Source organism: Megalops cyprinoides, chromosome 11 (genome assembly GCF_013368585.1).
Source record: "Megalops cyprinoides isolate fMegCyp1 chromosome 11, fMegCyp1.pri, whole genome shotgun sequence".
NCBI lineage: Eukaryota > Metazoa > Chordata > Actinopteri > Elopiformes > Megalopidae > Megalops > Megalops cyprinoides.
Genome location: NC_050593.1, coordinates 27,458,654 through 27,476,885, shown reverse-complemented (window position 1 = coordinate 27,476,885; position 18,232 = coordinate 27,458,654). Strand labels below are relative to the sequence as shown.

Sequence of the window (18,232 nt, the reverse complement as noted above, 5' to 3'; positions counted from 1 at the left end):
GTACGAAATCAAACCCGTACATTTGCCATTCCAGTTTTATTTTGTTATTGTATTTTATCTTTGTATGGTTGTTGTTTGTGTGTATTATTTCCTGCAAGATTTTTTATTCATGGTCTACTAAGAGGACAGCCTCGGGGGTTTTTGCTTCAACCCTGGAAATTAGGATTTCCTTTCAAAACTTTCAAGACAAATTGCAAAGGGAGCAAAGTGTAATGACTGGTAATAAAAAGAAACAACACAAAGGTGATCCAGGGCCATACAAAACAGCATTATCTCTGCAGATGTAGTGATTATGGGAACAGATGAAACGTTGTGCATAATTCACACCCAGGCTGTGCGTGACCCTGGGAATAACGTTCACGCTACCGCAGGGTCCGTAAAGCCAAAGGAAATCCAATCCAAAGAAATATCTAAGCAAGTGTGACTTAATTTTGAGAATCCACAGGCAACTACTCAGCATTCTGGACCAAGTGAGTGCCATTTTGAAATATGCAACCATGTGAATGCAAGGCTATGACGAGGAGAAATGTTGTTAGTATATTGTGGTTTGATCTTGTCTTAATTATATTGGAGATTTACCACATGTTCAATGTCAGCAATAGCCTGACAAGCTGGAAGAGGCAAAGAGAGCCAAAACTCCCCTTTTTCACACCTGTGTATATGTGTATATTATCCATGCCAGATATAAACCCTAAGCAAAAGGTTTTATTCATTTATTTAATCTGGTTACTTTTTGTAAGTGTAGTTATTTTATTAAAAGCATTAAAAGAAAGTCATTTTAACAATGTTTGATTACTTTAGATGGGACATACTGTAAATTCACTGTACAGAGTACTAAAATTCACCCCATGACACTAATTTGCTTCCCAAATCTTGCTGGAAACAAGACCTTTAGTACAGAAATGCTGGGAAGGACTCACTCTACAGCAAAAATAGTGTATAGACCAACTAGTGTGGACCACACATTTGTGAAATGTGAATTGTACATTTCTGTACCAGTTGTGAAAGTATCTGTATGGTTTGGAATAAAGACGACACCACCTATGCCTTTGCATAAGTTGATTTCTCTAGTCTTTTGTATCAATGTTCATTTTTGTTCCAGCTCTTTGAGCAGGCTCAGAAATTAGTGAATTACATTGATGTGTTTCCTGACATTGTCCCTCAAGATGTGTCTATTCCTGTGCCTGATAACAGTGAATATTCCAAAACAAATATAAAATTAATATGAAGAGGCTTGGGGTACAAACAACACACAGTCCTGAAATCTGAAATCTGTAATTCTGTTTGAAGCATGGATTTTTTTTTTTTTTTTTTTTCATTTCATTCATTTTCATTTGGACAGAATTTCTGTTTCAGCCTCAATGAAAATTGCTAAGTAGCTGAAATCCTGTCCTTTATTTCTTTATGACCATTTTTTTCTTTTTTTTTCCTGGTAAACCATTTCAAAGAGCATGATGAAATTCTCTCTGATCCAGATCTGTCACAGAGAACACGTAACCAGGCAGTGTAACGACAGTATAGATCCTCAGCTGCAACCTCTTAGCCACTCTCCATTAAAATAGATTTAAAGAGATAATGACAGGGCTGAAATTCTCTTTTTTTTTGGCATGAAGGTTAATCCACCTTAAGTGGTGCTTAATCAACCCTTCTGAACACTGCGTCAATGGTCATCGCTCTGCTCAGATTCAATGGCTTTTACATCAGGTGGATTGCATTAACTCTCAAGTGACACAAAGTCCCCCCCCCCACTGCCTCTGTATCACTTCAAAAAGCTGTGGCAAATGGTCAGCTCAAGTTTCCAGCAGGTAGAGTAGAGAGTAGCAGGTGACTGAAATTGTCTATTCACAGTAAATTTTCATCTGTTCTGGGGAGGGGCAAGACACTTTGACACAATCTCGAATTTGTTATTGAAGTCTGCCGTATTGTGGTGCTGGAAGTAGAAAAGGCCAATGGTTCAAGGAACAGAGTGTCCAAAGACTGAATACTTCCTGATTTTACTCCTTGGCATGCATTACATCTGAATACTTTGTCTGTGTTGCAGAAATCTACACTTGCATTACGTTTATATACACGTGATAACGCAGTTATTGTAAATACTATAGTGAAATTAAGCCTTTTACATGTCTTTGTTAAAAGAGGCATTTCTCAAGCACTCTAGTTTATATGTAAATAGTGAATAATTCAGTTTAACAGTGGGGATAGAAGGGGGATTTTTCCTCCAGAGCAACCTTGCACACTTCAAATGACTTTTTTGGTTGTTCTGACAAATCTTCCATCTTCAGCTTTGTTCAGACATAGACTCTTAATGTCAACATGGTTGTGCTTTTGTGTGTCTAAACATCTCATAAAGTTTGTGTGCTTCAAGATAACTAGCATGAAACCTGTCTTTCCTGTTCCAACAATGTTAGCTTTTGTCATTTACGTTGTCTTCCAAAGACATATATTACTGGCTAGCTAGCATAAGCATCAACAGTACCATTGTTAACAAAGAAAATGTTTCTTGTCTTTTCTCAGTCATAATGCAAACTGAGTGTAATTAAGGTGTTTACATGTTCCAATAGTCCTACAACAGTGTGAATAAGATCAGAGTGCTCCACATATCTTACTGTGATTATTTTTACTGTGCCTACAGAGCATAACCACATTAAAATAATCAAAGTGAGGTCTTAGCATGACTTCTGCCTCAGAGTATTGTTTTAATTGCATTAAAATTGCATTGTTATCATGGAAGTAAACCTGGCCATTGTTTAAAGGCACTATAAGACTTTTGTATTTGTTTGCGGTAGATCATTTGTTTTCTTGAACTGTGGCAGGTTAAATGCACTGCCTGACATAATGACTCAGCAGGTTTGGTGTTTTCCAGTGTGCAAAAGTAGCTGGTCCAGCCCTTGGTTTACCTTTTTCCCTCATTTAATTTTAAACTATAATTCAGCTAGAAGCAGATCTTCATCTGAAAACCTGTCAGGATAATTGCAACAAGGCTGCAAATAGGTTCTGCCAAGTGTTGATCTCTCTGGTATTTCTTGGTGCTCTGCATTTTACATTGGTGGCAGGAAATATCAGTGTCATTTTACACAGCGTTATTAACCTATGTGGGCATATCTCAGAACTACGGAAACCAAACCCTATTTCCTCCACATTCTGATGACATCACAGTCCATTTCTTCTTCTTCTTCTTCTTCTTCTTCTTCTTCTTCTTCTTCTTCTTCTTCATTCTTATGACATCATGACCAATTTCAAATTAATTCTGATGACATAACTGTACTTTTATAGTATGTATTGCCATATTAGCAGCTAAATTAATGGCACTGCATTAATGTAAATACTTAATGTGAAGCATGGTGCTTTGTCTCATTTTTCAAAACTAGTTTGTGAATCACAGCTTGAGGCAACCACGTCTTAGACTGTTCCTTTAAATTCTGAAAGGCCATTAAGAGTCTACAGTAGAGAGCAGAGAGGGTTTTTTTTCATTCTTATTGATCATTCTTGGCTTCCAGCAGCCTCACATTGGGTATTCAGCAACAGCTCCAGTGTGTGCCTATTGATGAAAATAATGACATTAGCCACTCTTTTCTCAAATTATGTTTTGCTGAATTAGGGGGTCAGGATACTTTTTTCTTTTTTGTTTTGTTCTGTCTTTCTTGCTCTTATTCTCTAAAACTTTTAATTCCTTTTAGTCTGAGTCCCAGATTCTCTAAATACTCTGTTGCTTTACTTTGAGTATCCAATTTGGTTTCATTCATTTCAGCAGTTTCAACAAACTTGTGAAATTAATTTTAACAGTGCGTAATCACTCTATACCATCCATAAATCAGTGGTATAGCCCTTCAAAATTTACACCAGGAAACTCATTTGCCGTCCAGACTCAGCTGGAACAAAAACAAGGGCTTCTGTGTTGAGAAAACTAGTATACAGATGGTGACTGTATGCATTAATAGCTAGTGAATATTGCATATTACATTCATGATATCACATATTATGATATTACATTCACGTTGGGTATAGCTTGAGTCTGGTCTTAGTACTCCTATAGTTGTCACAATGTAATATGTACATAAATTTAACATAGTGAAAATAGTGTACAAAGGATGAAGTTAGTCCTGTTTTAAATATGGATTTACATAGTTGCTTTGTTTTAGCTTTGTGCATTTGTGGTGCTCTGCGCATACAATATAAGGGTAACAGCAGCAGCAAAGCAAAACTTAACAAGATATCAGAAAAGTGCATTCTGTGTAGTGTTACACTGTATCTCAACAGTACATGCAGTCTTGTTTTTACGTCAATCCCTTTTTTGATAATTGATATTCACAGTACTCGTAAAAAGTCCATCATTAGTTGTTTTTTGTCACCAAATCCAGATATACTACGAGAGAGAGCCTGTGCGGTAAAAACGAGAACAAGAAAAAGTACTGGCATCAGTAATAAATAAATAAATAAGTAAATAGATAACTAATAAAACAGAGGTCTTTAAGATTGTTGTGTGTCTTTCTTATTTTAGTTTGTTGGTCATTCAGTGAACTCGTGAGGGAGAGCGGAAGAAAATTTATTCATCGCGTCTCCTGTAAACACCTGTCTGAAGGCTGTGATTTGCGTCTTGCTGTTCTTCTGTGTCCTGTCATTACCGAAGCATTGCACAGAGTGTGCCACAAGACTTAATATTTAAAATGCTCTTCATGTATAAGTCTGTTTAAATCTACACATATTTTAAGTGTATGTCAGTCTTTTGAATGGCACAGTCTCATTCTTCTCTGTCCCCCCCTTTTTATGAAAAATTCCATTTCTAGCAAGTGTTCAAGAATGTCACCCTCACTTATAAGATTGCGTCAGTGGGAAAATAAGATCCTCAGTTACTGTAGAATTCCTAGGAACACATACATGCTTGTAATAAAGGCAGCAGCCACCTATAGTACTGTTCAGCTATTCACCATATAGTGCTGTTCATCTAGCCTTATTCTAAGCACTAATCTGTCAATCATTCCAAATAAAAGTGTCTGCTAAATGACTCTGTGTAGTACAGTATGACTGTGTTGCTTTTGTACTGTATCTGTATCTGTTACATATCAAATACCAATGATTCCAGTAGCCTGTTGTGAAATACTCAGACCCTCGTAAATGTCAGCTGGTAAGATAAGTCTGAACTACCATGTGTCATTGCAGTAGGATGTTGTCCACGTTGCTGTTCCTGGTGTATACCAGTGAAATCAATCTCAATGATCCAAATCCCTCTGCATTCACCTCAAGGATCATCCTGACTTCTCAGATTGTCAAGACAAGAAAAATTAACTGGCTAGGCCATCACTGGTGGCACTGTAGCTTAGTGGTAAGGAGCAGGACTTATAACTGACAGGTTGCCAGTTCAATGCCCTGCTGGGGCACTGCTGTTGTACACTTGGACAAGGTACTTGGGCAAACCCAGAATTCCCTTAGTAAATATCCAGCTGTATAAAGGGATAACATCTAAAAATTATAACCTATGTGACCTATGTCGCTCTGGATAAGAGTGTCTGCTAAATGCCAAAGATGTAATCACTGTAGTAGGATTATCCCCATATCCCTCCCCAAACCACTATTGTATTGGAAGATCCTCCTACTCCTCCCCCAATCACTGTTGGACAGGAATATCCACATATTCTGCTATCAGCCACCTCACTGTCTCTGATGACCTAATGGATATTTCCATTCACAGTCTGTTTTCCATGTAGCTGTTTTTCAGGAGTGCCCCTCAATCTTTTCCTGGTGTCAGGAAATCACTTCTCAGCTTTTACCTAAATGGATCTCAGTGTTTTGGTTTTTTGATTCCCTCTGGCTGTCCAGTCCTTTGTGACAGAGCAATTGTAAAAATGTGCAAATACCATACATTTTTATTTATTCATTATCTAAAATGCAGCTGGAGAAACATTTTGTTTTCAAAATGTTTTTGTTTAATAGAGTTTTATTTATTGATTTTAGGAATGAGGAAATACACATACACATAGAAAAATGCATGTTAACAGTAATATATTTTAAAGGGCATATTAAACAATATAGATTCATTGAGGAAAGGGAACGTCAGTTTCCTTGGATTGATGGTGACATCAGCTATCTTGCATTACAAAATGAGAGGTGAAGGGTGTCCAGATTTGATGATGGATGTCTATTTGGTTCTGTATGGAGGCTGATAAGCGTTCTAGGCAGGCATGGCCAGACATCTGATTGCTCTGATGGTCTGGTAAGAGTTTGCATCTATCACACCGGTGAGATGTATGAGCATTTTTCGCTTTTGCCATTGAAATGTGACTGCCCTTTAAAGATGATGGAGTGGTGGATGTTAAATCTGAGAGAGGGGGATGGCAGAGCCTACTTTCAGTACTGATCCCCAGAAACATTGCATAAGGGGGAGTGTAGAGTTTTTGTTTTTAATTCCCTCTGGAAAGTCCACTATGAAGCGCTTGCTAGTCTACACGGTCGTATTATACATGAACCTATACTAATTACAAAATCTGATATACTTAATTTCATTTTATTGCAACATTGATAATAGGTTCCACTGCTGTTTCTGCCTTGTCCTCGATATGGAAACTGTCTTGTCCGGTCGTGCCTCAAAATGAATATTTATAATGAGGCAGGGAATCGGAACACGTTTTTTCAACAGTGGTATGTCGATCACAATCAAGCTGAATATCTGTTTAGTAAACAGTATCTGTGACTGTACCCAAAGCATCTCACTTGAATGCCTCTGCCAGGATGGTTGGAATACAGAAACGGCATAGTTATTTAATACCACACAATATGGAATGCAAGTTGTTTCACTGCTCTTTTATGTATTTATATATTATCAGATGTGTTTTCAGTCTTTTTATGAATACTAGTGCGTTTGCCTAACAGTCACACTTGAACACCATAGCGTTGCTTTGCAGAGGGTTAATGATTTATGGCATGGCTGGTAGCATATTCCATTTTTGTTTGACAACTTCAATTGTTACCTTTCAGTTTATGCACCTGCACCTTTGAGCACAGTAGTTAACTGGAATTCAGTAAATATCAGCAGTTGAACAAAATGATAGTATGTCACGTGTAATTTGTTCTGGATTCGGGTATCTGTAATTCAAATAATTGATAATATCACAATAATTCTGTGCTTCTACTGTAATTAAGCCATCATCGTGGCATAGACAGCACCGTTAAGCACCATTTTTCGGCATCACTCTTGCACAGAGACTATTGCCAACCAGATGCACAAAATGAGGGTTTTTTTGTCTCCCAGATTATTTGTTTCAGCAGTATCCTCTACTCTTGGTATTGTGCTAGGAATTGCTCTCAGAGAGACACTGGAGAAAGTACAGGAAGAAAGTAAAGTCAGCACTTGAAAGATTACTGATGATGTGTTTTTTTTTTGTTTTTTTTTTTTTTCTGTGGCAGGATATTGATTGATTTATAGTGGGTTAATCTGTTTTAGAGGCTTTGGTCCTACTTTTTGGTTCCACTTAACACTTGGCCTTAATGCATGTCTTTCTACTTAGGATGATTTACTGTGACTATTGTGTACATATACATTGATGGATAGTATTTGTTTAAATGCTTTGCAGCATGTGTAAACACAGATGTGTAACAACTTTTAAGTATTATTTTTTTGCCATTTACGTCAGTATTTGTGCAACATGAAACCTGTGAACATGGGAAATGTTGTGTAGATAGGCGTGGTAATTGTAAGTCTTGTTACAGATGCTTTATATACTTACACAAGAGAAGAAGACTTATGCCATTACACAAGCACAGCTTCAACTTTGAGACCTGTGATTTTTCAAATCCTGTGTTCTGTCATTCACATTTGTTTATTGCCACACAAAGCCACAGTTGGTATGTTTGTGTGTGTGGAGGTTTGAAGCTCGAGGCATAACCCACATTCTTACAAGACAGAATGCCATAGTGCTCAGGTGCCATATGTTGCACACTGCAAACCAATCATGCCATTGTTTGTCCTCATATTTTTAAAATGATGAATAGTGGACTACATTAGCCAATTAGAATGTTGGGATGCCTTAAAAATGGTAAGCTGCTTCCAAAAACACTGGGAAGTGGGTCAAAGTGCACAAAAATATTGTTGAGGTTGGTAAAATGCAGAATGAATGGCAACTGTAAATACAGGGGACGCTAATATACAGACAATGGCTGGGGACAGTGTTTTGGGTGTTGGGTTCATATCAAGGGATCTTAGTTTTATACTGGGGGTGAGAGACTACTTTTCAGCAACATGCTACACACTACTATATGGAGTGTTCAAGCTGTTGTATAAAATCATTTATTTAAGAAATGTAACTGATGGATCCTCTGAAAAATGAGGGGGTGATGAAAAATGAATTCTTTTCAGCACTGAGTAATCAAACCAAGGAAATATAATGTTGCAGATATATTCAAGCAGAAATGGAGAAAGGCTTAATGCCCAAGACTCCCTCACACTTTCTCTGTCATATCATTTTGGTAAGGAAATTAAATATGGTATTGTCTGTGACCCAAGATGAACAGCAGCCGTGCCTTTCTGTATATTCACTGATAGACTGCAGATGTATATTCTGACACAGAGCATGTCACCTCAATTTGCAGCAATAACCATGGTCTCTGGGGTTGGCATCCACAATGAGTCAGCGATGAGTGCATTAAATCACAAGTCTAAAATTAACGGTGTGACCAAAGACATTTTTCATGTCGTGTTTTGTACAGCCTGCTTCCAAGTGCTTGTGAAATATGGGCTTTGCATATGTCCTTTTTAATGAACGATTACGTAATGTGCCTGTGCTCCACAAGCCTAACCCTTTGCTTCACAATACGCTGATACATCTGTGACCCGTTCCTGTCCTTAAGTGGCAGAACTAACCCTGTGGTTGTGCTTTTGTGTTGATTTATGAACTAAAGAGATGGAGGACGCACACCCAGTGTTAATGAGATGTAGCTTAGCCAGTTCACTCACTGTAAAGAATGAGACAAGCTATACCTGTACATTCCTGCATGGAATTTCATTTAAATTCTTTTGAAATGAAAAGAGCCACAAGTTCTCAAGGCTCTGAGCTGTTGTTAGCTGACAATGGCAACGAGTGGAGGAACACAGTTGGTTTAATTACACTGGAGGCAGGATGGGTTTCATTTGGTTGGGGTCTCTGATTCTCACTGATCATTGTTACCCTCTGATGGCTGGTAGGATGCTTGCGAGTCACTCAGATGACATTCGTAGAGAGCTATCCTCCGATCTGCATTTGCTCCACTGTCTTCCAGTGTGGGAAACAGGCATTGGCTGTGTGTGAGTTTATTGAATTCTTGCGCTTATCACATTTCAGTGCTCCTGTGTGAGTATAGAAGGTGTTGTGTATAGAGGGTGTTGAGCTTAACGCAGCATTGGCAGTAACAAAAGGGTGAAAATCTATTAAAAAAATACTACAAGAGAAGAAAAAGAACCAACATTTATGCACAAGAGGTACCTTTGTCAGGGTATAGGATGAGAGTAGATTCATTCATCTGTCACTGTCACAAGTGTGTAAGCGTTACTGTAGAATAAGCCTAATTAAAACCGAAAGTGCTTTAACAGTTCTAAATACCTTAGCACTGTGACTTTGTCCTTGACATCTGGAAGGTATTATTGCAGGTTCATGACTGATGGAATAAGATTCATATGGGATATCATAGAAATCTTTTGTTCTTGTTGTTCCTTTGTTTGACTATGGTACAGTGACTTCATCAAAGACAGTTCTGACACTCTTATTCTTTCGATCTTATTTATCTGTTGCTCGGTGTCTACTGACTGTCACTGTTTTCCCTGTGTTGTTTCTTGTCTTGAGAAATCACACAATTCCCTTTACGAATTCTTTGAGGAAGTGCTGTTTGCAATGCCACTGTGTGGAACGAGACAGACAGAGAATGATGCTATCCCAAAGGGTTCAGTGGTATTTGATTCAATGTTGTTTGTTTGTCTTTTTAATTTCTTTTTAGATATTTTTATGGTTTCTCAGTGTAAGACAAGGTTTCATCACTTAGTATCATCAGGCAGAAAATAAACTGTTTTAGTGCCGGTGGCAGTACAGCAGCAGTATGCTGACAGACTGATCAGGAGGTTAACATACATTGCGGGAAGGGGGATCTCACAATTGATTTTTATCATAGACTCTCTCTGATGAGCTTGTTATATAATTATCCCTTTACTCACACTGCAAATGATACCCTAAATAGACTTCTGCTGGCTTTGAAGTCAGCAGTTCAATCCATGTTAATTCCAAGGGGAGAAGAGGGAAGACATTGACACAGCAGATTGAATTACACAGATGTTGAGCCTCTTCAGAAGGGAAAAAAGTGGCTTTGGTTAGCTGTTTTCAACAAGGTAAGCTGAGTTTGTACAAAATCTGTATTTTCTATTGCAACAAAAAAATGGATTTACAAAAATGAAAGAATGTTTGCCTATTGTGGCTATAGCAAAGTTGTGGTTGCAAAAAATGAAAACTGAGTTTTGTTAGTTCTGCATACTGCATCTATTCTGTCCTTTCCCATAAACCAAAAACAACATTACATTCTTCTACTGCCAGTGCTATAGTATGTTCAACCATTCATTAAACCTCACAGTCAGAAACTGACCAGCTTGCGGGTTACATGGATCTCACCGAATAGTCCTGCACCGCTGCATTTTAAGGAACAATGTGAAAGAAATGGAAATAATGATGCCAGACCATCAGTATATTCGGTCTGCATCATCAGCCAGGGCTCCGAGAAGCTAAATAAAGCCAGTCTGCTTAATGGTCTGCAACTCCCAGCCCCTATTTGCCAGCTGATCAAAATAAATCAGTGGCGTTAATGGGGGCATGACACCATGTGATGAAACCAACAAGCAGGCCGAATTCAAAGCCATCCGCCAGGCGTCATTTGATGTCACGGGCAAACGGCACTCCTCAGAACATGTTCGTTTGATCACGGCCTTTTTGCTAGTTGTGTGGACTGGTGATGTGGACGCCTGTCTCCACTGCATGGAAACGCACTTGCCTCTGCTCAGAGAGACTAGGGGTGCAGTCTGATGAAATGTAAAAAATAAATAAATGGAAACACACACACACAAAAAAAAACCAGCCAACAAGAGAATAGAGACTATGAAAGGGGCAGTGGGTTTTTCAGTCAACCTTGTTCATGCAGGTACCACTTGTAATTAAAAAACCCAGACTGAACCTAAAAACGTCCTCAGGTCAGTTGATCTGTAGGTCCCCAGGGCATTGTCGTACATTCCACGTACATTCATCTCAAACCAGAGATGAGGCTCATAGGCATTTTCACCGGATTTCTTATCAGATCTAGAAACAACCTTTATTCAAGCTGCAGTGATCCGTGTTACAATAAAACAATATAAATCCAGAGGAAGGAATGTTGACAGATAAGACTAATAGTGTCTCCCAATCTTAAGTTGGCCCCCTTGATTTCACAGCCTTTCGAATCGCCCGGCACCCGTGCCGCAGCATCTCGGAAATAAAAAGGCGCATCGGAGTGTGACCGCGTCGGCGGTGATGTAAGACCTGATATTTTCGATTTTCCACTATGCATTCTGTCACAGCTACCTGAGCCGCAGCCAGCCACCTTCTCAAAGTGACCTGCTTAAAGTTAGAGGCTGAATCTGAAGATGAACGGCAATATAGACACTGACGTTAACCTTTTGAGCCCTAGAGAGAAAAATGGCCTGGAAACCCAGGATTTGAAGTAAAATCTAATGTGATAGAAGCTGTATTGTAATTCCAGCATCCCTAGACATCATGGATTTTACGTCCCATGCACAGTGGGGAGGTTGTTAATCGGGTGATTCAGATGCCACTATGAGATTTACAGGGGTTTTATTGGGTGGGTATATTTGTTGATTTGGGGTGGGGGTGTGTGTGTGTGTGTGTGTTTTGGGGCAGGAGGGAATTGGCCTATAGATTAAGAGGGCAGGTTCTTTTTGATATACAGTACAAGCAAAGGAGGTGCCATTTTAAATCAGAGGCATATATAATAAGTGATTGAGAACCTTTTTAGAGTTAAACATTTACAGCACTGGCAGCATCACATCCTCCACTTAGCTGGCATTTTGATTCATTTCCTGTGGGCCTGGCCAACCAGGGTTAGTTGAATATGCAAGACACCATCAAAACAATTTTCCTCATCTTCCTGTCAGTCTGCCAGCCACAATGCTTCAGTGTGATAGCGAGCAAAATCTGATTGTTTTAGTAATCTACCCAAATAAACCAAAGCAGGCAGTGCGTGGTATATGTATATTAAGATAGAAACAGTACATTGAAAAGCATTGAAGATAGAGACAGTACACTGGAGAGAATTTATCCACTGATGTACACTGGTATGTCATGTTGCTTGCAGCCCTTATTTTGACAGATGAAATGCATGAGAATGTGTGCCCTGGGGTTCGGTTGGTTGACTCTGCAAATGAGATCGTTGCTCTGCATTTTTCTCACTGAAGGCAAGCTCATACTTTTTTCTCACTTTTAAGGCCGGACGTCATCAGGTGTAGAAGCATTGTGTTTTCCATCTTTCCACCCCCTAAGGAAAACCTGTCCTAACATCAGATACATTAAGTAACTTCAGATTGTTTTCTGTAGCTTGATGTTCTATGTAGCTTTTTGCTCTCCCTGGTGTAGTAATTGACAGATTAGCCAAGAACAACAGCAAATGAACAACACAGATACAAAATCACTGGACACCTGCAGCTTAATCTTCTTCTCTCTTGTGCTTCTTCTCTGGCTGGTGTGCTCTTCTACTTTGCTGTTTTTGCACAGGAAACAGGGTGTAACAGTGAATACATCAGCACGGTAAACACTGAGGCTGATACTGTTATAAAAAAAAAGTGCACTGAATCCGTTTATTCACTTTGCATTTATTCAAGGTAAGCAGCTGATGCTGTGTGAGGAAATGTTTCACACATGGAAGAGTGCTGCACTGTGAGTGATAAGCTGTGACAACAATGATACCCGTCAGTGTCAGCATCATCTGGATTCCCGCTAAACTGAGATATCTTATGTGTCATATATATGCACACGCAGGTGGGCAGAAATAACCCTTTCACAATGCAGTGCCAGCTTCTTGCTCGCTATCTGTTCTCATGTCAGCCCACTCATGTTGGCCCATCAGTCACAAGCGAAAAGACAGGCGACACTGAAGGCTGCTATTGCTTATGCCACCATAGGCCCTCAGGACAATGCGCACATAAGCGATATTAACAATTATTAAGTGGAAAACGATGAAAGAATGTATTTTTAACCAATATTAATGTACATGTGATGTCCCTGCAACAAAGAAGGATTATCTATGGCAAAGATGGAGGAGAAATAACTTTAATATGATGCCACAAAAACAAATACTTTGTCAAAGAGGTGGCCTATTATGAGCCTACATATGGATTTTGTAGGCTGTAACTACACGAATGGAATTTTTTCATTTCATATTAACCAGTTTAGTGAGTACTCATCAGCCAACTAGCCAAGTTCTCACTTCTGTAGTCTGTTATTTTTCTATGGTAATATCTAGATTACCATTTCAAATTATTTTAGAAATCGGTCTTAAAATGACTTCTCATATGATAAAAAAATAATTGTTGCACTTGTATTGTACAATCAATATGCAATGCTAATTTCTTACATTTAAGCATGGATTGAATATGAAATATGAATTAAATTCCATATGAAATATGAAGTAAAAGCCTAACTGTATGCGTCCTTGTGCCCCCAGGTTAGTGTGAGCCCAGCTTGCATACGTGCGCTGACCAAGATGCTGTACTGCCCATACTGCCGCAGTGTGCCGGGGCTGAAGCCCTGCAACAACTACTGTCTGAACGTCATGAAGGGCTGCCTCGCCAACCAGGCCGACCTGGAACCCGAGTGGAACCTCTTCATAGGTAAGACCTGCACCTACGTCCAGACGCTACCTTCTGTGCTGTGAAATATTTCATTCCTTGGATGAGGTGAATGTTGAGCCATGTATTTTTGTTTGTTTATTTTTGTGGGGAGGAGCGGTAAGGGGGAGTTGTTGTTGTTCTTGCTTTTCCTACTAAGGCGCTGTCTTTGATTTCGAGGTGGGTGGTTAAAATCCAGCCCCCCCCCCCCCCCCCCCCACCTCCGTAAGATGTAAAGTTGCCATGTGAAGTTGCTCGGCGGTGCTGATGACATTGACAGTTTTTCACTCACTGTGAGGTCCTTTCAAGCCCAGATTCCCGCTGCATCGCTTTGGTCAGAGGGAGTGGAGCGAGAGACTGCAGGATGTGCTGGGAATTGTGGGTAGCAGTTCAGCAGGATGTCATGTAGCTCTTGTGATTGAACACTGTCTGACACCGAGGATGCGAATGAAACATCCCCCTCTTATTATTTAGTCTCATGCTTTGTGTGGAAATGTAGGATCTGTTTAAACACCCTGCAAGAACTCCAGTGGAGCATGTTAGCGAGCAACACCTTGGAGCTGTCTGACAAGCCTGCTGTCGAAAAAAGACCAGCGGTAGCAGTGTCGCTTCTCTCCTGATAGCTGTGAGATGTTCCATCACAGCAGAGCCCCTGTGCACTGCGTGAGATGTCTCAGTGCAGGGTGACATATGGGAAGAACAAAAAAAAAAAGGTTTAGGTGTGATGCAAGGAGATGCAAAGTAAGAATTAAGAATACAAAATCGAGTGCCTTGTGGAGTGCCAGTTAATGAATAATTTATTATAAATGTTCAAGTTTAAGAAACCAGTAGGAATATATATATATACATTTCTCATTTCTCAGAATTCTCTCTTTTTCATGACTCATAATGCACCTGTCTTGTACAGATCAAAGTTAGAAGTCTGCTCCCAGATATCTGCCCAGGTAACTCAATCAGACTGCAGCAGAAACAGCCAGTCGGATAGTTTCTTAAGCTGCATGCATTTCAGATATTTTTTGGCAGCATGTGGTGTAGAGGCTAGATCAGTGGGACATTACTGTTGTACCCTTGAGCAAGATATTTTTCCTCAATTGCTACAGTGCTGAATAGACGAGTAACATACTGTGCCAGATGTAAAACCCTCCAGGGTGGTTTGATAAATAGTAAGAGGATGAATAATAATAAGAAGAAAATATTTGTATGGTACCTTTTATACCATGAAACTACCCCAAAGCACAATTAAAATAAATTAAAATGACAGAAAATATCAAAATATAATACTGGCAAAAATGTAAAATAAGTCAATACATTAAATGATACTCTGAAATAAAAAACGTAGTATCTTCATTAAATAACATGCATAGCATATAACACCAATGACATGACTTAATGGCCTCCTCCGTAAGCAGTATGATTAAATATTGTCAGAAGAGCAGAATTTAAAATTGCATTTGACCTCTCTCCGAATGCACAAGAGCACCCTGGTTTGCCCATCGGAGTTATTCTCCTCCATCAATTCAACAAGCTTTGTTGGCACGACAGATTAAATGTCATTTTCTTTTTCTTCTGCTTTTCTTGTTTTATTTTTAAAGCTCTGACATTTCATATTCATTTTAGCCCTAAAGATTTTCAATTAGCTTATGGTCCAACCACAAAGAGATATCGATTTGGCTTTTGGAGAGTGGGTTTCTTCTTGTGAGCCTGTTTCAGGTCAATGACCCCCCTACAAGCATTTTTGTGTGTTTTGAATATTTATTGAGTTGCTGTTGGTAGACTTGCATCATTCCAAGTAATACTATGATGGATGGAGTTGTGTTTGTTCATAAGTAATATACCTTTGCACTGCACTTCACCAGTGGCATGAACCTGCTATGTCCCCAGTCTTAACTTTGAGACACAAGGCTGTAAAGAAAATCAGTAAAATGTTATTCACATTATCATCCACATTGTAAATATCAAACAGAGTGATTATATTAATGTTATTACACTTGGTTAAATAGAACTTTGTTACCTGCTATGTTCCCTCTATGTAGTTGTTACTGTATGTAGAAGTCTTATTACACAAGCTCATTTCTAAAGTGATTAAAATACTTATGCACAGGTGAAAAGTCAACCTAACGTAAGTCTTTCTGTCTAATGCATTTAACTTGTGTATGGGCTGGTGGGCTGAGAAGGGCATACTGTAGTCCAGGAATCGTTCCATCTCTCATGTCTGCCTTCCTGTATCTCCGAGGCAGATTGGATGGCGGAGGATCCTTTTGTCCCTGCCCCGTCCCCGTGGTCACCAGTATATTTAGCTCCCTGGTGGCTTCATTTCTGAGCATTCGTAGACATTTGTGAGACGATATCCTTCACACACCCAGGTTTTGAGTTTCTCAGCCAATGAAGACAGATCAACTCGCGCCAGTGGATAAAAATGCATGTCTGGATTAACCAGCACAAATAAACCTTACCAGGAAGTCTGTGCTTCAGACATCAACCGAAGTCAGTTCTCATATCAAATTTGTTGACGTAACAGAATCGGAAAAAAAAGTCCCGTCAAATCTATAATTCAATAAGCTCTGTAAAATTCATCAAATGCGTAGAGCCAGAGTGAAGAGATGAGCTGTTTTTTTCACATTACGGAGTCTAAACTTCAGAATCTGGCCTTTTCCTCCTGTTTTTGATACATCTGTCACATAAATGTCATAAGTTTTTTTTAGTTGAGGTAAAGGTGAAAATTTTGTTAATTATCATTTCAGAGATTTCTTATTCCCCAGGAACAATTTTACATTCAATGTCTGAACTACAATGTCTGAACTGTGTATTCTGGGTGATATGTTACATTCTGACCGATGTATTGGTGCTTTTAAATGTTGCTACAGTGATCCTTTCATGAATTAAAAATTCTTCTGAGACAAAGAGAACAGATTCCTGGGTCCAAACTGTCCACTATGTGTTTTGTCCCTTTCTGGAGTAAGGATTACTTTTATATAAATCAAATATTTGTATTTTAAATGTATATAAGCATGTGCTATGAGATCAACAAAATCAATTTATATTTTGTCACTTGGCAGCTATTGTTTGCTAGAGCAACTTACAAAGCAGTTCAAAAAACTTTTAAATAAAGTCAGGAGAACAAGAACACTTTGGAACACATCTGAACATGTGTCAATCCTTTGCAGAACGCAATACTAATTAGTTCCATTGACTATGGAAGTGGTATAATAACTCCAACTAGTGCACTGATACAATAAACATATTGTGAAATAGTATTTATGCACATAGTGCCATAGTGGTTATATTGAACAGCCCTCTCCATATCTTGCTCTTGAATGAATGACTGATGTTGGCTGACTACAGGGCTTTTAAGTAAAGTCTGACGTAAAACTGGCACCATTGGCTTTGGTAAAGACATGAATCTTCATTCCATCTAACCAAAACCATGGGCTGACTCTCCTTCCGCCAACCAGAACAAAAGATATCAAGGACGCATGAAGAGAAAAGGGGAACTCATTTTAGCAAGGAAAGAGAAACAACCATCTACAGCTGCATTCTAAGCATGTGATCCTAATGAATCTCTCTCAGCTTCCTGCGCACGCAACCTCCCACTTTCGCAAAACAGCATGATAACTAATAGCATGATAAAAACCATTTAAGTCAGCCATTCACACCCTGGCCCCATCGTCCAAATCTGACCTTCAGTCATCCTCGGCGGTGGTGTTTAATTCTAAACCTATTCTCAAGCCACTGCCAAAAGCCAGGCAAAAAGCAGATGTTTACTCTGTGGGACTGGTACCGGATTCATTCCACAGAGGCACAAAATTCCCTGCAACATTCATCTCCTCTCAGAATAGTATGTCCATAGATTCCAGATGCAGCCTTTTCCAGAAGGTGAAAGGAAAGGAAAGGCATTGCCACCACCCTGGTAGGTGCCTCTTCCTCATTTCAAAGGGTAAATTGTAGCATTTAGCATTTCACTTGATTTAGCAAAACACACACACACACACACACATACACACACGCACACGCATATCTGCATGCATATATACAAATGAGAGTAATGTAGTGGATACCTTTGAAATGGCCATCCAATCTGAGGTATAGTGGCCTGAGTAACTTCAGTTCAATTCAGTATAGCTCTTTTGCATCTTGATGACATGTGAAAGTGTGCTTGTCTTCGAGAGTCCTCACGTTTGACATTATGGGCCTTCTTGACCTCCCCTTCATGCAATTATTTCTGGGAAAGAAAACAGTGTTCTCTGTGTTTGTTTATTTATTTATCTCTGTGTGTTCGATGGGACTTGAGTAGGCCTGAGCTTTCTTTTGCCTCAGGCAAGAAGCAAATGGAGAGACTATGAAATAGAACAGCAATAT

At 39.2% G+C, this 18,232-nt stretch overlaps 1 protein-coding gene across 1 annotated transcript in view; it reads left to right on the top strand.

Moving 5' to 3' along the window:
- The window catches only part of LOC118785573 (glypican-6-like), a 217,291-nt gene that overhangs the window by 122,279 nt on the left and 76,780 nt on the right, over nucleotides 1-18,232 (top strand). The window contains exon 4 of the mRNA XM_036540350.1: nucleotides 13,714-13,879. Within this exon, the coding sequence (XP_036396243.1) occupies nucleotides 13,714-13,879 (166 nt within the window). The remainder of the gene's footprint in view (nucleotides 1-13,713; nucleotides 13,880-18,232) is intronic.